The 21,756-nt window shown below is 61.6% G+C and overlaps 2 protein-coding genes across 4 annotated transcripts; one reads left to right on the plus strand and one right to left on the minus strand.

Moving 5' to 3' along the window:
- Positions 1-6,108: 6,108 nt before the first annotated feature.
- On the minus strand, positions 6,109-9,361 carry GRINA (glutamate ionotropic receptor NMDA type subunit associated protein 1). 2 transcript variants are annotated; one of them, XM_079796200.1, is made up of 7 exons: positions 9,204-9,361; positions 7,878-8,264; positions 7,682-7,794; positions 7,413-7,613; positions 7,153-7,281; positions 6,888-7,031; positions 6,109-6,808 (listed from the first exon to the last, which is right to left on the minus strand). In XM_079796200.1, exons 2-7 carry the CDS (start codon positions 8,239-8,241, stop codon positions 6,659-6,661), a joined length of 1,101 nt encoding a protein of 366 aa, XP_079652326.1. In that variant the 5' UTR covers positions 8,242-8,264; positions 9,204-9,361; the 3' UTR covers positions 6,109-6,658. The 2 variants fall into 2 exon arrangements, with proteins under 2 accessions (XP_079652326.1, XP_079652327.1); XM_079796201.1 differs by lacking the exon at positions 9,204-9,361 and adding an exon at positions 8,370-8,510.
- Positions 8,659-21,564, plus strand: PARP10 (poly(ADP-ribose) polymerase family member 10; the record flags this gene model as incomplete). 2 transcript variants are annotated; one of them, XM_079796194.1, is made up of 12 exons in its annotated part: positions 8,659-8,797; positions 12,252-12,299; positions 12,430-12,611; positions 12,692-12,946; positions 13,016-13,252; positions 13,336-13,961; positions 14,079-14,300; positions 14,421-14,517; positions 14,714-15,352; positions 15,454-15,587; positions 20,962-21,136; positions 21,218-21,564. In XM_079796194.1, the coding sequence occupies exons 3-12, from the start codon at positions 12,437-12,439 to the stop codon at positions 21,562-21,564; spliced, it is 2,907 nt and encodes a 968-aa protein (XP_079652320.1). In that variant the 5' UTR covers positions 8,659-8,797; positions 12,252-12,299; positions 12,430-12,436. The 2 variants fall into 2 exon arrangements, with proteins under 2 accessions (XP_079652320.1, XP_079652321.1); XM_079796195.1 differs by lacking the exon at positions 8,659-8,797 and adding an exon at positions 11,973-12,044.
- Between the last annotated feature and the right edge of the window lie 192 nt (positions 21,565-21,756).

Below are 21,756 nucleotides of genomic sequence, written 5' to 3' on the forward strand. Positions count from 1 at the left end.
AGTGATCAGAGTCTTTCTCTGACTGCCAGCCCAGAGCCTTCCTTGTCCAAGCATCTGGCTCCCTATCACTTGGAGTTTCCGTTTCTGGTGATGCGAGCTGCCCTCTTCCAAATCCCCAGCGGGGACCCCTCCGCACCCATACCTCCATTCTCTGGCTCCTTGGATTTTCCTGACTGTGGTCCTTCAAGAACCCGACCGCATTCCTCGTCAGGTTCCAAGAAGTCAGACCTCTGAGTCCCGATTGCGCTGCCTTTTTTAAGTGCTACCTACACAGATAACTCTGTGGGCCTGACCTTGGGAGTCAGGCGAGGCCGTGTCTTCGTGATCTCCATGGGCTCTGCGGGCATCTGCTCTCCAACAGAAGAGGATGGTGAAGTCCAGGGTGAGGCCAGAGGGCACACTCCTAGTTGGAGGTTGGGGGTGAGGATAAGGTTGGAGATCAGCCAGGACTGGGGTCAGTCTGAGCTGAGCATTCTACTGGACCTCACAATGGGGGCGGGGGGCTTGCCCCCACCCTCCCCCGACACCCTGGACTGTAACCCTGCCTGGACTGTAACTGTGGCCCTGGGAACCAGTGCCTACATCCCTTCAGCGGAGAAGACCTCTGCTCGTGGTAGAACATCTCTGCTGGACTGTCCTCCAGCAGGTGAAACCGGCTTCCCCTTTAGCCTGCTCAGTCCTCTCCTCCCTCTCGTCTTGCCCCACTGTTGGCCTCTCCTGGGGCTGATGCGGTCTTTACCATCTGGGATGGTTCCGTCTTATGGGTCAGTTGGGCTGGGCTGTGGGGCCCAGGTGCCGGTGTGAGGTACTTTGTCGATGTGCTGGACACAGACAGTCATCTGGCTTTAAAGAAGATGACTCTCACGGGGCGGGCTTCAGCCAGCCAGTCACAGGCCTGCCATGCAGCACTCTGAGGGTTTCCAGGGAAGAAGGATTCTTTCTCAACCGTCCTACAAGTCCCGTCGGAATTTCCGGCCTGCTGGCTTGCTCTGCAGATTTCGAACTTGCCAACCCTGCAATTGTATGAGCCAATTCCTTCAAACTGATCTTGGAATAGATAAGAACTCTGGCTGATACGTCATCTCTATTTCCCTTTGCATCACACTTCTTTCCTCAAAAAAACAAACAAACAAAAAAACAAATATTGAGCACCGACTGTGTGTCAAGCATTGGGTTAGGAGTTGGGGGTTCAGTGCTTGTCACAATCTGGCACTGCCCTGCCTTACGGACCGTACAGTATAGCGGGGAGCAGCTGTGAACTGGGTAATCACCTGTAACTGTCAAATGGGCATGGTGATGAATGCTGCTCCTTTTGCTGGGAGAGGGCATCGTGGGTGGGTCGGACCCGGCCAGGCCAGCTCAGGGCAGCCTTCCCTGAGGAAGTTCCGAGTGAGATGCCGTGGAGGGCTCTCTGCTGTGGGAATGCAGAGGCTGTCGGGCAGTGGCCTCACTGAAGGAACTAAAGGGGCTGGCATGGGATGGCGCAGAGGAGGGGCTGGGACACATGGGGAAGGACACAGGGCCCAGGCCGTGCTAAGGCCTTCTGGCCCCAGGCTGATGTGGATCTTCATCCTGAGGGCCTCGGGAAGCCTTGAAAGGCTTAAGGGAGGGGCTGTGGGAGGCTGCTGAGGGGAAAGAGCCACCGCAGTCATCGGAGCAAGCTGCGAGGGCAGCTCTGATCCCAGTGGAGCCAGACGTGGGCAGAGGTGGGTACTGGTGGACTAGTCTTGGGCATGAGCGAGAGCCAGGACGGTCTCATAGTTTCTGGTATGGGTGCTGGGGCTGAGAGGTCACCAGTCACCCTGCTTCTGCCTCCAGCCTCTCCGTAGACCTGCAGGGCTCAGTAGAGACCCCCAGGCCCCCAGCACCTGAGTGGGAGCCCTCAGCCTTCCCCGGCTCATCTGCTCTCTCTTAGTTCCTCTCATTGCAACGGTCTTACGTGTGTTGTTGTTGTTGTGTCAGGATGGAGTTTGGGATAGAACAGAAGTCTGGAGAGCAAGGTTCTCAGCGTTAATTTGGATCACGTGTTTGGAGGAGCGAGCCTGGGAGTGAGAGCTACCGGGCCGTGCTTCGTCGTCCTCTGTCCAGCTCTGCTGTCTGAGCTCTGGGACAGTGTGGCTTTGGAACGGCCCTTGGTTCCTGGCCGCCAGGAGGTCTCACCTGCAGGAGGAACAGGAACCTCCCGGTGTCCACCCAGGGTCTGTGCTCCTCGTGCATTTGCTGCAAGCAAACCTTCGGCGTTTTCCCTCTTGCTTAGCTGACCCTCCGGTTGGGGGTCACTGGCTTCTGTAGTTTGTCCCCCTTTGGATGAGCCCATTGGACTCAGCTGGCTTGGCGAGGCCTTTGGGGGTCTTTGCCCCCATTTGGCTTGGGATTCTTTGTGGGGTTAACAAGCTTCTTTGCAAAGCCATCTTCTCAAGGCATGAAGTTGTTGGAGGACAGGGACCTCGAACCCGAAGCCCTCTGTCCATACCTCCTTCTACCTCCCATCCAGGCAGACAGTGTGAATGCCCCGTCCTACAGGTGAGGGCACCGAGACGCAGTCATGTCAGGTTCCTGGGCTCTCCCCCAGGTCCCCACGACCAGCCCGTTTCTCCTATGTTTTCCCAGCTGTCAAGGATGGGGCTTGCTGCAGGCAGCCTTGTCTCTGGCCTGCGTTGCCTGCCTCCAGCTCACCCATTCTGCTGCAGCCTTTCTCTCCACACCTGCCCAAGTGGGGGTTTTCTGACCCCAAAAAGGGGTCAGGCTGGGTTGCGACCCCGCTTCCCCCCCCTCCCCCCCGCATTGGATCTAGGCTGTACTCAGAGAGAAGACCCAGGTGATGGGGAAGGGACCTCAGGGAGTCTCAGGAAGGGGGTGCTAGAAAGGCCTTCCTAGGATTTGGCTTGATAGCACCTGGGGGGACTTCCGGAAGCAGGGCTTTGCTCTGGATGGGGTGCTGTCAGGAAGGGGAGCCATTCTGTGACTGGGTATCTCCACACACCTCTCGGGGGACAGACTGAAGACAGGCCCGTGGCGATCAGAGGGGCTAGGGCGGGGCGCACTCGCTCTTGCTTGATTGGGGCTCGTGTTTTGTCTGTATTCAGATGTGATTATGGAGTGGGCTTTTTTTTTTTTTTTAAATCTTCACCTGAGGATATTTTTCCACTGATTTTTAGGGAGAATGGAAGAGAGAGGGAAAGACAGACAGACACATCGATGTGAGAGAAACACGTCGATGGGTTGCCTCCTGCATGAGCCCAACCAGGGCCAGGGCTGGGGAGGATCCTGCAACCCGAGGTATGTGCTCTTGACAGGAATCGAACCCGGGACCCTTCGGTCCGCAGGCTGACGCTCTATCCACTGAGCCAAACCGGCTGGGGCTGGAGTGGTGTTCTTGTCTCCATGGGTCACAGAGGGGCTTTGGCTGAGGCTGGTTTGTATGAAATTGTTTATATCTAAACAGAGAACACCCAGGCCTGTATCTGAGCGTGCCAGGCCAGCTGCTCGCGACACCGGGCCTTGCTGATAGGCCCCGGCCAGGGCCCAGAGGGAGGCTGCCTCCTTCCCCCGCTGAAGAATCCACGTGGTTGACCTCACAACTGCTGTGGTTCCATTCAGCTTCGGGGACCAGTGTGCGCACCTCTGCACGCCCGCCCGCCTGCCCGCCCGCCCGCCCGCCCACCTGCCCGCCCGCCCAGTCATCAGAAGCTGCCCCTTCCCCTCCCTGGGTGGGTCACAGCAGGTCACAGTCCACTGACAGAAACACCCGCCTGCTTTGCCCCGACCCAGCCTGACCCCTTTTTGGCACTAAAAACGACCTCCCAATGCCCCTGCCCCGCCCCCCTCTCCCCCAAAGCACTGCTCCCAGCTCTTCTCTGGCACTGCTCAGCGCTTCCTATCCTGGCTTTCTTCACCTGCTGGCACCTGCTCACCACGGCCTGGTCAGTCTGTGGCTGGACTCGTCTGCCTCAGCACCCAACTGGGGCCCTGCGGGAGTCCCCTTCCCCTGCAGGACAGGCCCACACCCTTCCCCCTGTGCCGGTCTCCCTGCTGCAGGAAGGATCTCCTGGTCCTTGCCCGCCCCTGCCCCACGACTCGAGGCCCTAGCTGTCCCCAGGAGCCTCCCTCATGGGTTAGCTTAGCCCAGAGCTTATCCTCCTTGAACTTGAGAAGAGACTGTCCTTGCACAGTTCGCCTGAGGCTCCTGCCTGGGCTCCTTCTGCCTTGACTGCTGTTCCCTTTAGCCCCGTGAACGCTCCACGTTCCCTCCTCGGTGGGAAATCCTGCTGGGTCTGTGAGCGACCACTGAGCGCAGAGCTCTGGCGGGCAGGGCCCCCTCGATGAACTGCTCCAGTTCAGGAGGCAGCGCAGAGGAGGTGGGGGGAGGGGCTGCGGCGCCTGCGGGTCAGTGCGAGGCATGTGAACAAAGCAGGATGACCAAGGGTGGCTGGACAGCTGCTGTCACGGGCCAGGTGGCTGGGAAGGCAGTCTGCATCCCAGCCCAGGGGGGGCCTGCCTGAGGCTCAGGCTGTACAAGGTCAGGCCTGGGCGTGGAGGGCGAGGGGCTAGCGGGAGGCCAGCTGGAGCAGCCTGAGGGCAGATGGCGGGACCGTGTTCCAGGGAGGAATCTGGACTTGGTCCCACCGGCCACCGTCGGAGGGCTTGGGGTAGGCAGGTGGTGCGATCAGTGTTTCAGACAGAAGGTTGGCGAGTGGAGCGGACAGGTGAGCACGGACGCACAGGCCTGGGCAGGCCGGGAAGGTGGGCAGGGAGACAGGAGTTGAGGCAGGAGAAACAAGGGGAGAGAGAACAGCCCCGTTGTGGCCTGGGTGCTGGGGTGGGTGCTGTTGAGGGAGATGACACAGGAGCAGCAGGTTAGGGGGAGGATGGACTTGGTTTTGGGCAGGCCTCAGCTGAGGTGCCTGCTGACATTGGGGTGGGGGTGGGGGGTGCTGGCTCCATGTGGATCTCTTCACAGATGCTGGGGTGCTGTGCCAGTTAAAGGAGGGGGTTGATGGATTCCCAGGGAGGAGGAGGAACCCCAGGAGGGTTCTCAAGCCAGGCAGGATAGAGGGTCCTGTGGAAGAAGGCTGCAGCGAGCGGGTGCCATGGGTTAGGAGCTCAGGAAGGCTCAGGCAGGCACTGAGCCCAGGGCAGTGGAGGGACCCATCATTGGGGAGCCAGGGTGATATGATGGGACAGCTAGCTGGCATCTGGACATGCACCCGAGAGCCAGGGTGCAGATGGGTGAGGGCTCCAGAGCTGTGGCAGCAAAGCCACAGGGGAGGACACGCGGAACACGCTGGGCTGAGGGTCCTTGAGGGGTGAGGCCTGTTGAGGCCAACGGAAGGTGCCGGAGGCAGGCCGAGAGCCCAACTGCCGAGCCTCAGTCTTTGCCCAGCTCTCCGCCGGGAGCTCTCGTCTGCAGGCGTCGCGTGGGGCGGGCGGAGGGCTGGGGAAGGCCTTGGTTGGAGCCAGGCCTGGGCGGCATGTCTGGTGCCCAAGGATGGGCTGCCTGGGGCCCTGCAGAGCAGAGTGAGGAGCCTGGCAGGGGCACTGCTCCTCGGCAAGATGGTCAGGGTCTCCCATCACGCTGTGCAGGTCCCAGGAGGGAGTGGCAGACGCAGCCGGGCCACTTACCATCACGTCACCCAGGCACCTTGCTTAACTTCCAGGAGCCTCAGGGTCCTGTCCGTCACCTGGGAACACGGGCTCATCCCTTAGGACAGTGGTCGGCAAACTCATTAGTCAACAGAGCCAAGTATCAACAGGACAACGATTGAAATTACTTTTGAGAGCCAAATTTTTTAAACTTAAACTTCTTCTAACGCCACTTCTTCAAAATAGACTTGCCCAGGCCATGGTATTTTGTGGAAGAGCCACACTCAAGGGGCCAAAGAGCCGCATGTGGCTCGCGAGCCGCAGTTTGCCGACCCCGGCTTTAGGACACGGCTGGGAAGAGTGCCGGGAGGGAGGCGGAAGTGTGGCTAGGGCAGGATTAGCTACTGCCGTTTGCTCTGCTGTAAGCTAACCCCACCACCGAGGCCCGGTCCTGCCCCTTCATCGCTCGGGGGAGGCCCAGAGCCCCGCCTCGCCTCCTGCAAGAAGTGGCACTGAGAAGCGTGACAAGAAGAGCAGAGGGTCCCGTTTATTGGAATTTTAAAGACAGCAGAGTGAGAGAGGGGCATCCTTCTCCCCCGAAATATTCCATCCGCTCTGCCCTCCAGGCTCAGCACAGGAACGAGACCCTCCCCCTGCAGGTCCCCCAGAGGGCAGCACTCCAGGGTGGGGGCGGGGAGAAGGGGATACTTTATGCCAGGCGGGGAGCTGGGACAGGAGGTGAGACGTGCACCCTCACCTCTTGGCTCGGTCCCTCTCCCCTGGGACCTGGGATTGCCCCCTGGGGTGGGCTGGCAGACAGGGCTCATGCAACAGTGAGTGGGCAGGAGGTGGCACAGAAACCCAGCCCCGCTGCCCTGTGTCAGAGCGGGAGGGCTAGAGGGGGCCATGCCGGCCACAGCGGGTCCAAACGGAAGTATCTGCAGTGCACACACAGGAGGGTGGTAGAGGGGCTTCCTCTGTCCCAGGCTGCATCCAGGGAGAGAGAGGGGAGGTCCAGATGGCACTGCCACGCCAGCCACACCCCCCGCGTGGGCCCCCGCGTGGCAGGGCTCGGCTACTCCTTGGCGCGGCCGATGATGGTGAGGATGAACAGGAAGATGTTGATGATGTCAGTGTACAGGTTAAGCGCCGCGAACACGTACTCCTCCGGGCTCAGCGACAGCTGCTTGTTCCCCAGCAGCAGCTGGGTGTCCACTGCCAGGAACTGAGGTGACAGCACGCCGTGCTGAGGGACCCGCCCCCCCCCCCAGCCCGGTGCCCGCCCCAGGCGGCCCCTCACTCACGCAGGTGAAGAGCAGCGCGCCCAGCGAGGCGTACACGATCTCCAGGATGCGGTTGCGGATGAAGATGCAGAGGATGGCGAAGAGGATCAGCACCACCATGCTCACCAGCAGCACGCCCATGCACGACGTGAAGTCGTAGCGGGTCTGCGGGGACAGCGGACACAGGCCCTGGTGCCCCCTGCCAGGCCCCCGGCCAGCAGCCCTCCCCCCCCCCCGACCCGGGAGCCCTCCCAGGCATGGAGGAGACCCCCACCAGGACCCGCACCTGCATGGAGAAGATGACCACCGTGAAGCAGACGATGGTGGTGATGCCCACAGCCATGATGACCGCCTCGGTGTTGTAGAAGCTGGCGATCACGCCCACCATGTAGGACAGGCTGATGGTCAGGATCGACTGCGGGGAGACGGGGCCTTGCGGGTGAGGGCTGCTCCAGCCACAACCCTCTCCCCCTTCAGTGCAAACAGGGGGAGTGTGGGGGGGGGAGGCAGGGCCCTAGTGGCCAGGGGCTCGGGATCTGGAGTTACCAGTGCAATGAGGTTCCAGGGGTGCTTTCGGCGGAAGTCCCCACAGCAGCTGAGGGCGATGAGGGAGATGAAGAAGATGGCGTAAGAGACATAGTAGGTCCAGACGTTCTCCCGGACGAAACCCTTCACTTCCTTGACGAACGTGAACACGGCCACGGTGGACAGCGTGAGGGACAGCTGCAGGGTCAGCACCAGGAACACCTGAGGAAGGAGCCACTCAGAGCCTGCCCGGGGCCGCTGCCCCCCACCCCAGCCCGAGCGAGGCCCACCTTCCGGATGAAAGCCTGGCGGATGCTCTTGTCATCCCAGTTGGTGGCAGGGAAGTCCTGGTTGTCATAGTAGGACGGGGGTCCCTCCTCGTGATAGGTCCCACGTGGAGGTGCTGGGGAGCAGGGGGGCCGGGTCAGGGCCACTTGTGGATCCCCGGAGCCCCTGCTCTCCCCGAGCCCCTGCCCCACTACTCACAGCCAGGGTCCTGGAGCGGAAAGGCCTGTGGCTGTCCATAGGGGTTGGGTGGAAAGGGGCTCTGTGGATATGGCCCCTGAGGGTAGCCCCCTTGGGGGTAGGGGCCCTGGGGGTATCCCCCTTGGGGGTAGGGACCCTGGGGGTAACCTGCTTGGGGGTAGGGGGCCTGAGGGTAACCCCCTTGGGGGTAGGAACTGGGGCCCTGGGGATACCCTGGCTGGGCATAGGGGGAAGGCTGGAACTGCGCTTGTGGGTAAGGGGCCCCAGGGTAAGGAGCTATGGGGGGCTGGGCCACCCCGGGGTATCCAGGGTTGGGGGGAGGATAGTTGTCCCCAGACACCAAGAAACTCTTCTCATGAGGCATGGCCTCAGGTTCTGCGGCTCCCCCTAGAGGAGAGAGAGAGAACAGTCAGCCTGGGGCGACTTGTCCCCCGCATCCCGGGGCGGCCCCACCTGCTGCCGGAACCAGGAGGAAGGGGGAGGACCCACGACCTTTGCCTCCGGGCAGTCTCGAGCCCCACGCAGAGGGGCACTTGGGTCCAGGAGGGTCGGTGGGTGGCGGGGCGAGGGCTTCCCGCCTAGAGGCCGCGCTAGACCCGCTCCCAAGGTGAAGGGGAGGCTGTCCGCCCGGGTATTTGGCTCCGGTTTTCTGAGAAGCAACTGGAAGGGCCTTCTCGCGAAGCCGGAGTCGGGCGAGGGTGCGGTCGGGAGGTGTGGGGTGTGTCCAGACCGCCCCCTTCGCATCCCTCCCCTTAAGCAGCTTTCAGGGGCAGAGCCAGCGGCTATTTCCATCCCAGAAAATCCCCGGGCCATCTGTGCGCGGCGCGGGCCTGACCCCTCCGAGAGCCGGGCCCGTCCGGCCCTCGCCCCGGGGTGGGGGCAGCAGGCCTGGATCGGCTGCCGGGGTGCCTGCCAGTGGGGTACGCCAGCAACAGCGGGGTGCGGGGGTGTGTGGGGGATGGAAGCAACCGGAGGCCGTGCGGGGGAACAAAGCGGGCGTGGGGGGGGGGGTGCGAAGCGGGTAGGGGCGGCGGCCACGGAGCCTGCTCCGAGGGCGGGGTGGGCCTTCCTGCCGGGTCGGGGGGCGCTCAGGCCGTAGGTCTCGCCGCCACCGCAGCTCGTCGTGCCCTCCCTCCCGCTCCAGGCCGCGGGCCTCCGACCCCCGTCACCACCCCGGTCCCAAACGGGTCGCGAGCCCCGGCCAGACCGACCGACTGACCCACGGGGGCGCCGCTGGCTGCGCAGGGTCCGCGCGGGGGCGGGGGCGGGCGGGCGGGCGGCGGCTCAGCGAGTGGCCTCGGTGCGGGGCTGGGGCCCGGTACTCACCACTCGCGGGGCCTCAGGCAGGTCGGTGCGTACGGTGGCCGCTGCGCGGCCGCGCGGTCGATGGCCGCTGCGCCCGAACCCGTACCCGCACCCGCTCCGCAGCCCGCTTGGCTGGGCCTGCGCCTGCGGCTCGGAAGACGCAGCGGGGCCTTGTGACGGGGCGGGGCGGGGCCTGGCGACGGGGGCGGGGCCTGGCGACGGGGGGCGGGGCTTCTCAGGGTGGACTGGACCCGCTGCGGTCGGCCAGCCTGCGGTGCGGGCTCCTTCCCAGGCTCCAGCCGGCGGCCCACACGGTCCGCCAGAGGTGGGCTTGGGCCGTGGGGGCTGAAGACCTCTGACCTCTGCAGGCTGGCGTCTGCCTGGCCACCTTGGTTCAGGGGGTTGAGACCTGTATTCCCAAACCCGGGATTCCTGAGGCTGCCAAGCACTCTCCATCCTTTCTTGGCCTTAAAACACCACTTGCCCTTTTTTTTAAAAAAAAAAATAAATAAATATTATTGATTTTTTACAGAGAGGAAGGGAGAGGGAGAGAGAGTTAGAAACATCGATGAGAGAGAAACATCGACCAGCCGCCTCCTGCACACTCCCTACTGGGGATGTGCCTGCAACCAAGGTACATGCCCCCGACCAGAATCGAACCTGGGACCTTTCAGTCCACAGGCCGACGCTCTGTCCACTGAGCCACACCGGTGAGGGCCACCGCTTTTCCTTTTTACCCAAGCCTCTCGAAGACCCAGAGGCCTAATTGCTTAATCGCTCCATCACCTGTCCCGGTGATTGAGAGCAAATCATTCCAGTCCCCATAGGAGACCTTCATCCTCACTGTCCTCCTCACACCTCACAACCACAGGCTGCAGTCCTTACACCTGTTTCACCGCTAAGGGCTGAGGCAGGCGTCCTCAAACTACGGCCCGCGGGCCACATGCGGGTGTTTTTGCCGTTTTGTTTTTTTTTACTTCAAAATAAGAGATGTGCAGTGTGCATAGGAATTTGTTCATAGTTTTTTTTTAAACTATAGTCCGGCCCTCCAACGGTCTGAGGGACAGGTGATGGAGCCCTGTTTAAAAAGGTTGAGGACCCCTGTTTAAAAAGTTTGAGGACCCCTGGGCTGAGGCTTCATTTCTTCCCTCAGCTCCAGTGGCCAGCCGTCCTGAGGGGGCGCTGATGGCCACAGCCAGGGACACCCCTGCTGCATTGCCTCCGCCCGGGGCCTGGGGACTTGACAATTCTGGCTGTTGCACGGTTGGCCTCTCCCAGGCCGTGCCGTGGTTTGGAAAAGCTCTGTCCTGCGCCCATGATGTGCTGGTCCTATGGTTAACGAAGGGCCTAGCAAGGGGGAGCCCTGGCGTGCACCTTTTGCACATGCTCGTGGTGTAAATACTCCGTCACGACTGGTTTCAAGCTACCACCAGTGTAACAACCGGCTCCTAAAAAGGCAACCGTCTGGCCACGGCAAGAGCTGTCCAGTGCCCGCTGCCCGGGCAGCAGCTCTGCAGCAGGCAGGGAGCACGCTGGCTGAGCTATACGTGTGCCAGGGGGCGTGCGCTCTGCGAGGAGAGGAGATACAGAGCAGGCAGGGATGCGTTGCTGCTTCGTGGAACTAAACGCTCATACAATTTAGGAGACAATGGAAAACGAGGAAGATGAAGTTGAGGTCAGGGCCTTGGAAGTGGCCTGTATAAGGTCCTTAAAGACTTTCAGCTTCGAGTTAAATGTGCTCCTGAGAGCAGGGTAAGGGGCCAGGGTGGCCAGGTGGCTCGGTGAGAAAGGCCAGTGCAGGGACAGAGGTGGGATCGGTCTGCTGTCCTGGAGGACCAGGCTGGAGCTGGCTGAGCGTGGGGAGTTTAGTGGGGATGGGGCCCCAGAGGGAACTGGGGCTCCATCAGGCAGGGCCTGGCAGGCCCCCCAAAGGCCTTTTACTGTGAGTGACTCTGCCTTTTCTCATGCCCTAAGCTGTAGCCGCTGATGGGGCCACTTGACAGGGCTCGCTCTGCCTGCTCCGTGGAGGGACAGTGAGGTGGGTGGGAGTGGCAGAGGGAGGTTGGTCAAAAGGTTGCTGTAGAGATCCAAGTGAGAGATGATGGAGGCTCAGACCAGGGCAGGGGCAGCCAAGAGGCCGGGTGTGCTGCTGGGCCTGCAGGTTGCGAGGGCCTCAGTCCCCTCGAGGAGCAGCGGGGGGTGGAGGCTGATGGGTAAAGGGGAGGTGGGAGGTAGCGCACAGCCGTGAGCACCCCCCTCCCTGAGTGGCGGGGGGGGGGGGGCGGGCAGGGCTCTGGTGCGAGAGGGAGTTGGATTCTTAAGGTGAAGCCTGGGTGTGAACACCACCACGGGCCCTGTCTGCGCCCCCATTTCCCTCTCTGTGACGAGGATTGGCTGTGGCAAGGCACAGTGCCTGCCCCTTCGGGGGTTAGCCTTGGTGACAACAATGACGAGGGAAGATGGGACGACTGGGCGGGTGCACAGAACAGGGAGAGAGGCAGAGGAGGGCGTCCGGAGGCAGAGGCAGGTTGTGCTGGGAAGCACTTGTAGGTCAAGGGTAGGAGCTGCTCGCCCTCCACGTGCATTATGGGTGAGGCCTGGCCCCCTGCGGGGTGTAAAGGGCGAGGGGCGGGTTTGGGGAGGCTGCGGGAGAGCTGAAAGCCAGCCTGAGCTAGGGGCATGCCTGGGGACCCACCGGCTGAGGCTGTGGGGGAGGGGGACACACAGGCTAAGGTCAGTGACTGTAGCCCCCTGGTGGACTTAGTAGGAAGGGTGATTGGCCATTTAAAGGTTCACAGAGAGAAGCCAGTGGGAGTGGAGGACAGAGGGCTCACGCCCCCTACCCGGCCATCAGCGGGCAGGGTGGGACAATGGGGCTGGAGGGCTGGGCTGAGTGGGTGCCCAGCCAACAACCCCTGGGGGCTTTTTCAGACTGAGGAGCTGGGGCGGGGCAGGCGGGGAGAAGGTTCTGCCTGAGGACTTGCCTGCAGGAGGCAGCCACCCAACTGGGCTGCAGGCCCCTCCCTTCCCCTTCGCCTCAGACAGTTTCACTTTTGTTTCCTGAACCAGGTCTTCTGCCGGCACAGCAGGTCTGGGGCGGCCCCAGCAGCTGGCAGTGTAAGAGAGGGTGTGGGTTGCCCATGTAGGGGGGTGCCAGGGAAGGCTGTGGGGGCAAGGGGAGCTGGTGGGGGTTGGACGGGGTAGGGTTGCACGGGGGCGGCTACCCTACCCGCTGGTCCCCGCCCAGGGTTGCGATGGCCGAGGAAGAGGAGGGGGGGGCGGCAGTGGAGCTCAGTGGGCTGCCCCCCGACGTCCCGGATGAGCTGCTCACGCTCTACTTTGAGAACCACCGACGCTCTGGGGGGGGCCCCGTGCTGAGCTGGCAGAGACTTGGCCTCGGAGGCGTGCTCACTTTCCAGGAGGCCGCAGGTGAGGGGCTGATGGAGAGGGCAGCCTGGGCACGGTGGGTGGGCCACCCGCCCTGACACACCACCCACCCCTGCCCGCAGACGCAGCTCGGGTCCTGGCCCAGAAGGAGCACGTGCTGCAGGGTGCCCGGCTGAGCCTGCGGCCAGCCCCACCCCCCGCGCCTGCCCGCCTGCTGCTCCAAGGACTGCCCCCTGGGACCACACCCGAGCGCCTGGAGCAGCATGTCCAGGCCCTGCTGCGTGCCACGGGGCACCTGGAGCAGCCCTGCCGTGCCCTGGCCAGTCCCCGACCAGACCGGGCCCTGGTCCAGCTGCCCAAGCCCCTCTCGGAGGCAGGTGAGAGACGGGACGGGGCAGGCGTGCCTGTAGGGGGATGCACTGAGCCAACTTGCACCTTCCCCACAGAAGTCTGCGTGCTGGAGGAGCAGGCTCAGGCCCTGGACCTGGAGGGGTCCAAGGTCTCCCTGGCGCAGGTGCCCCAGGCCCGAGCGGTGCGCGTGGTGGGGGGCACTACCCCTGTGGACCTTCTGCTGCTGCAGCTGTACCTGGAGAATGAGCGCCGGAGTGGTGGGGGCCCCCTGGTGGGCCTGCGCAGCCTGCCAGGGCCCCTGGGCACCGTGGTCTCCTTCCAGCAGTGGCAGGGTGAGTGGGGCGAGGCACACCCGCCCACCCCTCTCATCCCTCAGACCGCTCATGGGCCTCCCGTCCTTCTCCCTTCCCTCAAGTGGCTGAGCGGGTGCTGCAGCAGGACCACCGGCTACAGGGCTCAGAGCTGAGCCTGGTCCCCCACTATGACGTCCTAGAGCCTGAGGACCTTGCTGCGGACGCCAGTGGAGGGGACCGCTCGGCCAAGTTGGGGCCTGGGGCCGCTGAGCATGCTTTTCTGGAGGCTGGAGAGCCAGCGAGGGCACTGGAGGGTGTGGGGACTGTGACCTTGGCCTCTAAGGAGGCACCAGGCCCATCAGGAGCCCCTGTAAGGACAGAGCCCATCGGGTCTCTGGGGCGGGCTGTGCCCGTCAGCTCGGGGCCCGTGGGGTCTTGGGGCCAGGAGGGGCTAGAGAGCCTGGGGCTCCCGGGGTCTTCAGGGCAGGCAGAGCCGGTCAGCTCCAGGCCTGTAGAGTCCCCGGGCCCAGTGGGCTCAGAGGAGACCGCCCTGGGGCCTCCAGAGCAGGTGGGATCCGGGGGCCTTGAGCCTGGGGGGGCCCCGGAGCCCGAGGGGCTGGTGGAGATGGTTCTGTCGATGGAGTCGGGCACCATGCGCTTCATGCAGCTCTATCACGAGGACCTCCTTGCTGGCTTGGGCGACGTCGCCCTCTTCCCCCTTGAAGAGTCAGATATGACCGGCTTTCGAGTGAGTGACCTTTGCCGATTCCTCCCCGGTGGCCCCCTCTCCCCCTGGGCGCTCAGGGGACCTTTCTGGTGCCCTACACCTGTGAGCTGCCCCTCACCTCACCCTCTCGTCCCGCAGCTCTGTGGAGCCCTGGCCCCGTGCCAGGCTGCGGAGGAGTTTCTGCAGAGCCTGCTGGGCAGCATCAGCTACCACGTGCTGAGCCTGAGGCACCCGGGCAGCGCCAGGTTCCTGCTGGGCCCCGAGGGGCAGCACCTTCTCCGGGAGCTGGAGGCGCAGTTCCAGTGTGTCTTTGGGACGGAGCGCCTGGCCGGGGACGCCCTGGACACAGACCCCGCAGAGGTGGAGTTGGAGCCTGCCCCGTCCCGCCCCTTCCTCACACCTCCGCCCGGCGCCGCCTCCACCCTGCTCGGAGGCCAGGGAAGGGTGTGGGCCGGGGTCTCTAATGTTCTCCCCTGACAGGTGGACCCCACTGAAGCCCTGCAGGCCCCCCCTGGCCAATCCCACAGTCGGTGGCCCCCAGGCAGTACAGGCAGTGACCCGGAGAGCCTGAGCCTCGGTAGGGCTCCCTGGGACACCGGCACTTCTGTGGCCCTTTCTTGACCTCACCCTCTGCCTTGCTTTGCACGCCCACCTGTCTTGTGACCCCGTATCCCCCAAGCCCCTCATTTTCACCTGTTCCCCGACTCCTCCTATCCTTCAGCCCCACCTTGGCTGGTCTCGACCCCTCACCCAGTGCCTCTCCCTGTCCCCAGAGGAGGTCCGAGAGCTGCTGGCCACTCTGGAGGGCCTGGACGGGGAGGACTGGCTGCCCCTGGAGCTGGGGGAGGAGGAACCAGAGGAGCCGCCAGAGGAGGAGCCTGCACCCAGCGCTCAGGAGGAGCCTGTGGCCCCCAGCACCGGGGCCCCCGTGCGGCTGGAGGAGGAGGCCGCGCTGCAGCTGGCTCTCCACCGGTCCCTGGAGCCACAGGGCCGAGCGGCTGAGCAGGAGGAAGCGGCTGCATTGCAGCAGGCGCTGGCCCTCTCCCTGCTGGAGCCGACCCCCCTGGAGGCCGAGGAGGAGCTCCTGGGCGGGGGGCCTGGTGGCCAGGCCCAGCTGGTGGTGCATGCGGCCTTTGAGCAGGACATGGACGAGCTGGACCGGGCCCTCGGGGCTGCCCTGGAGGGGCACCTCCGGGAGGAGACGGTGGAGCTCCGCGGTCACTCGCTGCCCGCAGAGCTGCGCGCCCGCCTGGAGCAGCGCCACGGTGTGAGCGTGGCCCTTCACGATGACCACGCCGTCCTCCATGGTTTTGGGGCCCAGCCCACCCGTGCAGCCCGCCACTTACGGGCACTCCTGGCTGGCCCCTGGGGTCAGAGTTCGCCCTATCTTTTGGAGGCTTCGAGCCCCACCGGTGAGTCTGCACCTGGGACAGGGGAGGGTGGGGAGGGCTAGGTCTCCGAACCCACCCATGCGCCGGGCATGGCCCAGACCTTCTTTCTCCCCCCGTGCCAGGGCCACGGCGGAGGCCGGAGGGGCCCCAGGGCAGGCTGGAGTGTCTGGCTGAGAACAGCCCCGAGTTCCAGGAGGTGGTGCAGGCCTTCTACGACACCCTGGACTCTGCCCACAGCAGGACCCGCATCGTCCGGGTGAGTCTGGTGTCGGTCTTGCCAGCCTCGTGGCCTCCTGGGCTCTCGGCACGGTTGTCGCCTTGCAGAGCCTGTGGGCTGTCATTTCTGCCGGTCAGGGTCAGTTGGCCAGGAGCTGCCCGGCGTGGGGCAGGCTGGGAGCTGTGGGAGGAGGGAAGAGCACCCGGCTCCCGGCACCATTTCCTGAGCACCTGGGTTGGGGGAGACAAGGGCATAGAGGCGGTGGGGGGAGGTGTCCCAGGCCCTGGCAGGCTGGAGCAGGCCCCTGCATTGCCAGCTACACCAGCGGCGCCATCTTGTGGCGCTTGTAAGGATGACTCACTCCACAGACGAGTGTGCGAGCATGCGGTGCTGTTCTGGGTCTCTTCTGCCTCTCACAGTCGCTCCAGCAAGAAGAGGGCTGGCTGGCCCTGGCTGGTGTGGCTCCGTGGATAGAGCATCGGCCTGCGGACCAAAGGGTCCCGGGTTCGATGGCGGTCAAGGGCACATATCTTGGTTGCAGGCTCCTCCCCGGCCTGGGCCCTGGTTGGGGCTGGTGCAAGAAGCAACCAACCGATGTGTTTCTCTCCCATCGATATTTCTCTCTGTCTCTCCCTCTCTCTTCCACTCCCCCTAACAATCAATGGAGAAATACCCTCGGGTGAGGAGGGGTGAGGAGTAACCAAACAAAAAAAGAAGACGAGGGCTGGCTGCAGGGCCACCGCCTCCTCCTGTCGTGTTCCTTGCTCATTGAGGCGTCTCTGAGCGTAGGTGCGCCTCACAAAAGGCTGGGACCCCCGTGGGAGTCAGAGTGACACCCCAGGAGTGCAGGGAGGAGAGGCTGAGGAGGGGCTGGGCAGGGGTGGGTGTTGCAGGGGGGCGAGACCCAGGACATCTGCATGGCCAGAAGGGAGGACAGGAGGAGGCCCTGCTGGGCTGGTCAGCTGGCAGGAGGGTGAAGGCAGGGCTGGAGCTGGAGCTGGAGCTGGGCTGGGGGAGGAAGGGTGACTGGGCGGGGAGGACAGGATCCAGACTGAGGAGGAGCTGGTGATGGGAGGCAGGAAGGGGAGGAGTCGCTGTGGCAGAGAGCAGGGCTGAGTGCTCATGGGCAGGCTCACGGAGAGCGAGAAGGGGGAGACAGTGAGAGCCGGGCCCATGTGCCAGTGATGCCAGCCAGGTGCTCTCCACTCTGGATGCACAAAGTGTGGATGTACCCAGCACCTCGGCGACACGGAGCTGGTCAGAGAGGCAGGGCCGCTGGCCTTCCCAGACCCGCCCTGTCAGTTGCCACCACCTGTTAACCTTCGGACCAGGTCCACGTCCTCCATTCTGCGCCTGGCAGCTGTCTCTCTGCGCGTTGGGAGGGGAGGGACACCCTGCAGCTGCATGCTGGCTCCCTGCACGTGTGGTCAGCTTTGTGCACTTGAGTCTCCCGGGCACCACCTGTGTGACTCTGGAGGATACCCTTGAGACTCTCCCCCCCGCCCCCCGCTCCCTTCCCCGCCCCTCACCTCCTCCATCATCCACGGCACAGTGTGGTCGGTTACATCTGTGGTCAGCAAACTGCGGCTCGCGAGCCACATGCGGCTCTTTGGCCCCTTGAGTGTGGCTCTTCCACAAAATACCACGGCCTGGGCGAGTCTATTTTGAAGAAGTGGCGTTAGAAGAAGTTTAAGTTTAAAAAATTTGGCTCTCAAAAGAAATTTCAATCGTTGTACTGTTGCTATTTGGCTCTGTTGACTAATGAGTTTGCCGACCACTGGGCTACATCATCTTTATTCTGTCATCGAGGCTGACAAATGAACGGCGTCGTCTATTCTGTAACCATCACAGAACCCCGTCCTCGGGCTGCAGGCTGATGGGTATATAGAGATAATGGGAAATGTACTTGCCATTGAGCCATAGCGCTCACGGAGAAACACAGTCCTTGTGGTGAGAACGGGACTGTGTGCGAGAGGATGAGCTGGGGTTCAAGGACGGGCGGCTCTTCGCCGTCCTCACGCTCTCCGTTCTTCTCTGTGCTGTGCTTGGCGCTGAGGCGTGCTTTGTGCTCCTGGCGGCCCTCTTGCACGAATCCTTTTTTCTGTCCAGTAGAAGTATCTCCTTGAGTGGGTACTAACCATCTTTTAAAAAATTAACTTTGAGAGAGACACAGGAAGCGAGAGAGAGACCTTGGTTTGTTGTTCCACTTGTTCGTGCATTTCTTGGTTGATTCTTGTATGTGCCCAGACCGGGGGGGGGGGGGGGGGGGGGCGGGGGGGGGCGGCGGCGGCGGCGGAGGGGATCGAACCCACAACCTTGGTGGATTGGGACGAGTCTCTAACCAACTGAGCTACCAGCCAGGGCCTGGTAGTGACCATCTTGAACTTTTTTTTTTTTTTTTAATTTCTTTATTGATTAAGGTGTCACATATTTGTCCTCATCCCCCCATTCCCATCCCACACCCCACCCACGGATGCCCCAACCCCCTGTTGAACTGAACCATTGGTTAGGCTCATCTGCATGCACACAAGTCCTTTGGTTGATCTCTCCCCCCTCCCCCCACCCTCCCCTATCCTCCCTCTGAGGCCCGATAGTCCGATCGATGCCTCCTTGTTTCTGGTTCTGTTCTTGTTCATCAGTCTATGTTGTTCATCATTTCCCCTAGATGAGCGAGATCATGTGTCACTAGAGATATACTTATATGAACTGAATGTGAGATGAGCAATAATAGTTATGCTGACAGGCAAATGAATCAGTCTGTAGTGAGTTTCTTTCTGGACCAACAGTTCTTTTGAGACCCAATATCAATGTCCACCAGTTCCTTATGTGTACATGTCGGCACTGACCCCTCAGCTCTGGATGGTGGACAAATGGTGGTAATGCAGGTTCGATTCCCTCTGGTTGGGTCTCGGCCGGACCCAGGGGCACAGCTTCATCCGGACCCAGGGGCACGTGGCCTCACCCGGACATCTTGAACTTTAAAATTTTGTTTGCCTTTTACAATTAGAGTTAATTTGCAACTATAATTTGATATTGATGCCAAGTATTCTCTTTCAAACAAAAGTTATATTTGTGTTTTTTAAAATTATTATTATTTTAAAATATATTTTATTGATTTTTTACAGAGAGGAAGGGAGAGGGATAGAGAGTTAGAAACATCGATGAGAGAGAAACATCGATCAGCTGCCTCCTGCACCCTCCCTACTGGAGATGTGCCCGCAACCAAGGTACATGCCCTTGACCAGGATTGAACCTGGGACCCTTCAGTCCGCAGGCCGACGCTCTATCCACTGAGCCAAACTGGTTAGGACGCATTTGTGTGTTTTTTTTAAAACACTTCTGTTCACTTATATGAGCACAGCTGGTTCTTGCCTATGTTAATGTGCCCTGATTTTGTCCTCACCAATAACAGCTTGGCTGCATACAGTGTTCAGGATCAGAATATGTCTTCTTTCCAGGAATCCTGGGAAAACATTACTCTTTTTCTTTAAAAATGTTTGCTCTTGGAAAGTTTTTAAAAAAAACACCTCTCTTCGGTTTCTTAGCACCTGGTATCGGCGGGGAGGCGCCCGTGTGAGGATGGGAGACGTTTTCCATCCGTGCGTTGACGGTGGTGTGGGTGTGGGCATTAGTGGTCTTTCGCGTTTGAGGTTGACACTCTCTGGCAGGGACGTGTCCTTCCCACTGTCCTGTCATCTCCTGGGTCCTTCCCACCCGGAGACGCCGCCTTCAGCTCGGGGGCACTGCCTTGCGTGCGCACCTCCGTGCTCCTGTCACCTGCGGTCCTCTTCCTGCGCGTTTCCCTTCGCCCAGGCCGCAGCCTCCTCCCTCACGGGTCCTCACAGGCTCCGCTCTTTTCTCCAGCTCTGCACTCGGAGTCCCTCCTTAACTCCATCTCCAGGATCTGATTACCTGGCCTCCCCGCTAGATTTCGTTCAGCAATTTCTTTTCTTTTCTTTTTTTTTTCGTTCAGCAATTTCATTCCTTAAAAGATTATATTTTTTAAAATATATTTTTATTGATTTCAGAGAGGAAGGGGGAGGGAGAGATAGAAACGTCAATGATGAGAGAAGTCATTGATTGGCTGCCTCCTGCACGCCACCCCCACTGGGGATCAAGCCCGAAACCCAGGCATGTGCCCTTGACTGGAATCAAACCTGGGACCCTACAGTCTGCAGGCCAACGCTCTGCCCACTGAGCCAGACCAGCTGGGGCTCTTTAAAAGATTTTTAAAAATTTTATTTTTCAGCCCGAGCCCGTTTGTCCCTGTGGATAGAGCGTCGGCCTGCGGACCAAAGGGTCCCGGGTTCGATTCCGGTCAAGCGCATGTACCTTGGTTTGCAGAACGGGGTGCGTGCAGGAGGCAACCAATTGATGTGTTTCTCTCACATCAATGTTTCTCTCTGTCTTTCCCTCTCTCTTCCACTCGCTCTAAAAAAAGATCAATGGGAAAATATCCTTGGGTGAGGATTAAACATTTTCTTTTTCAGTTAATAGTTCCATTCCTAACGTAAGAACTTGCTAGTTTTCAGAGCACTTCTTTCCACGTTCGCTAGCTTTGTTTTGTGGATCTACTATTCTTTTGCATTGCCTGCAGAGCCTAGTCAGAATTTCCTTAGAAGCTCTGTGTGGGTCCCTGCAGCTCGCCCATGGCTGGCTGTGTGACTGGTCGCCTGGTCTTCCCAGCACCCAGAGGCCCAGGGGTGTCTCTTGGTGTTGGGGGTGAAGTCCTGCGCGCAGGGGAGGTACCTGGCTCAGCTCCTCTCTGCAGAGGCCTGTCGGTGGTGCCAAGAGCTGGTGGGTGACAGGGTCTCCCTGGAAGGTTGGCCCCGTGATCTCCCCAGACCCTGACCTCCTCCAACACAGGGCTCTTTTTATTTATTATTTAAAAAAATATATATATATATTATTGATTTTTTACAGAGAGGAAGGGAGAGGGATAGAGAGTTAGAAACATCAATGAGAGAAACATCGATCAGCTGCCTCCTGCACACCTCCTACTGGGGATGTGCCCACAACCAAGGTACATGCCCTTGACCGGAATCGAACCTGGGACCCTTGAGTCCGCAGGCCGACGCTCCATCCACTGAGCCAAACCAGTTAGGGCTTTAAAAAATACATGTTTTTATTGACTTCAGTGAGGAAAGGAGAGGGAGAGACAGAAACGTCAGTGATGAGAGAGACTCATGGACCGACTGCCTCCTGCACGCCCCACCCTGGGGATGGAGCCCACACCCTGGGCATGTGCCCTGACCGGGAGTCAAACCAGGACCTCCTGGTTCACCGGTGGACGCTCCTCCACTGAGTCACGCCGGCTGGGCCAACACAGGGCTCTTGGTTTCCCGCCCCAGCGCGGTCCCTTTGGCCCAGAGGGTCGGGAAGGTCTCCAACTGACGCTGTGGCCGCCTGGCAGGTGGAGCGCGTGCGGCACCCGCTGCTGCAGCAGCAGTACGAGCTGCACCGAGAGCGCCTGGAGCAGCGCTGCGAGCAGCGGCCGGTGGAGCACGTCCTGTACCACGGCACGTCGGTGCCCGCTGTCCCCGAAATCTGTGCCTACGGCTTCAACCGCAGCTTCTGCGGCCGCAATGGTGAGCCCGCGGGAAGCTGGGTGCCGCGGGGGCGTGGGCTCTGTGGCCCCGGGGCCCTAACCCCAGCCATTTGGCCCGCAGGCACGCTCTACGGGCAGGGTGTCTACTTCGCCAAGCGCGCCTCCCTCTCCGTGCAAGACCGCTACTCGCCCCCGGACACCGAGGGCCACAAGGCTGTGTTTGTGGCGCGGGTGCTGACCGGGGACTACGGGCAGGGCCATCCCCAGCTGCGGGCGCCCCCTCTGCGCGCCCCGGGCCACGGGCTCCTGCGTTACGACAGCGCCGTGGACTGCCTCCGCCAGCCCAGCATCTTTGTCATCTTTCACGACACCCAGGCGCTGCCCACCCACCTCATCACGTGCGAGCACATACCCCGGGCTCCCCTTCCGGACCCCTCTGGGCTCTCGGGCCACTCCCCGGATTCCTAACCCCAGCGGTCCCTCTCGGCTCTGTCTCTGGCGCCCCGTCTTTGGCCTCCTGCTCTCCCCAGGCCCCAGCTGCACACTGCCTTACAGATCGGCTGTCCGAGCCCCCCTTCCCCCTTCCCCCCTCCCCCGCCTCCTATCGAGGTGCGGGGACAGGGGGAGCAGCGAGGAGGGCTGGGGCGGGTCCCTTCAGGG

Source organism: Cnephaeus nilssonii, assembly GCF_951640355.1.
Source record: "Cnephaeus nilssonii genome assembly, chromosome: 18".
In the NCBI taxonomy this organism is placed as follows: domain Eukaryota; kingdom Metazoa; phylum Chordata; class Mammalia; order Chiroptera; family Vespertilionidae; genus Cnephaeus; species Cnephaeus nilssonii.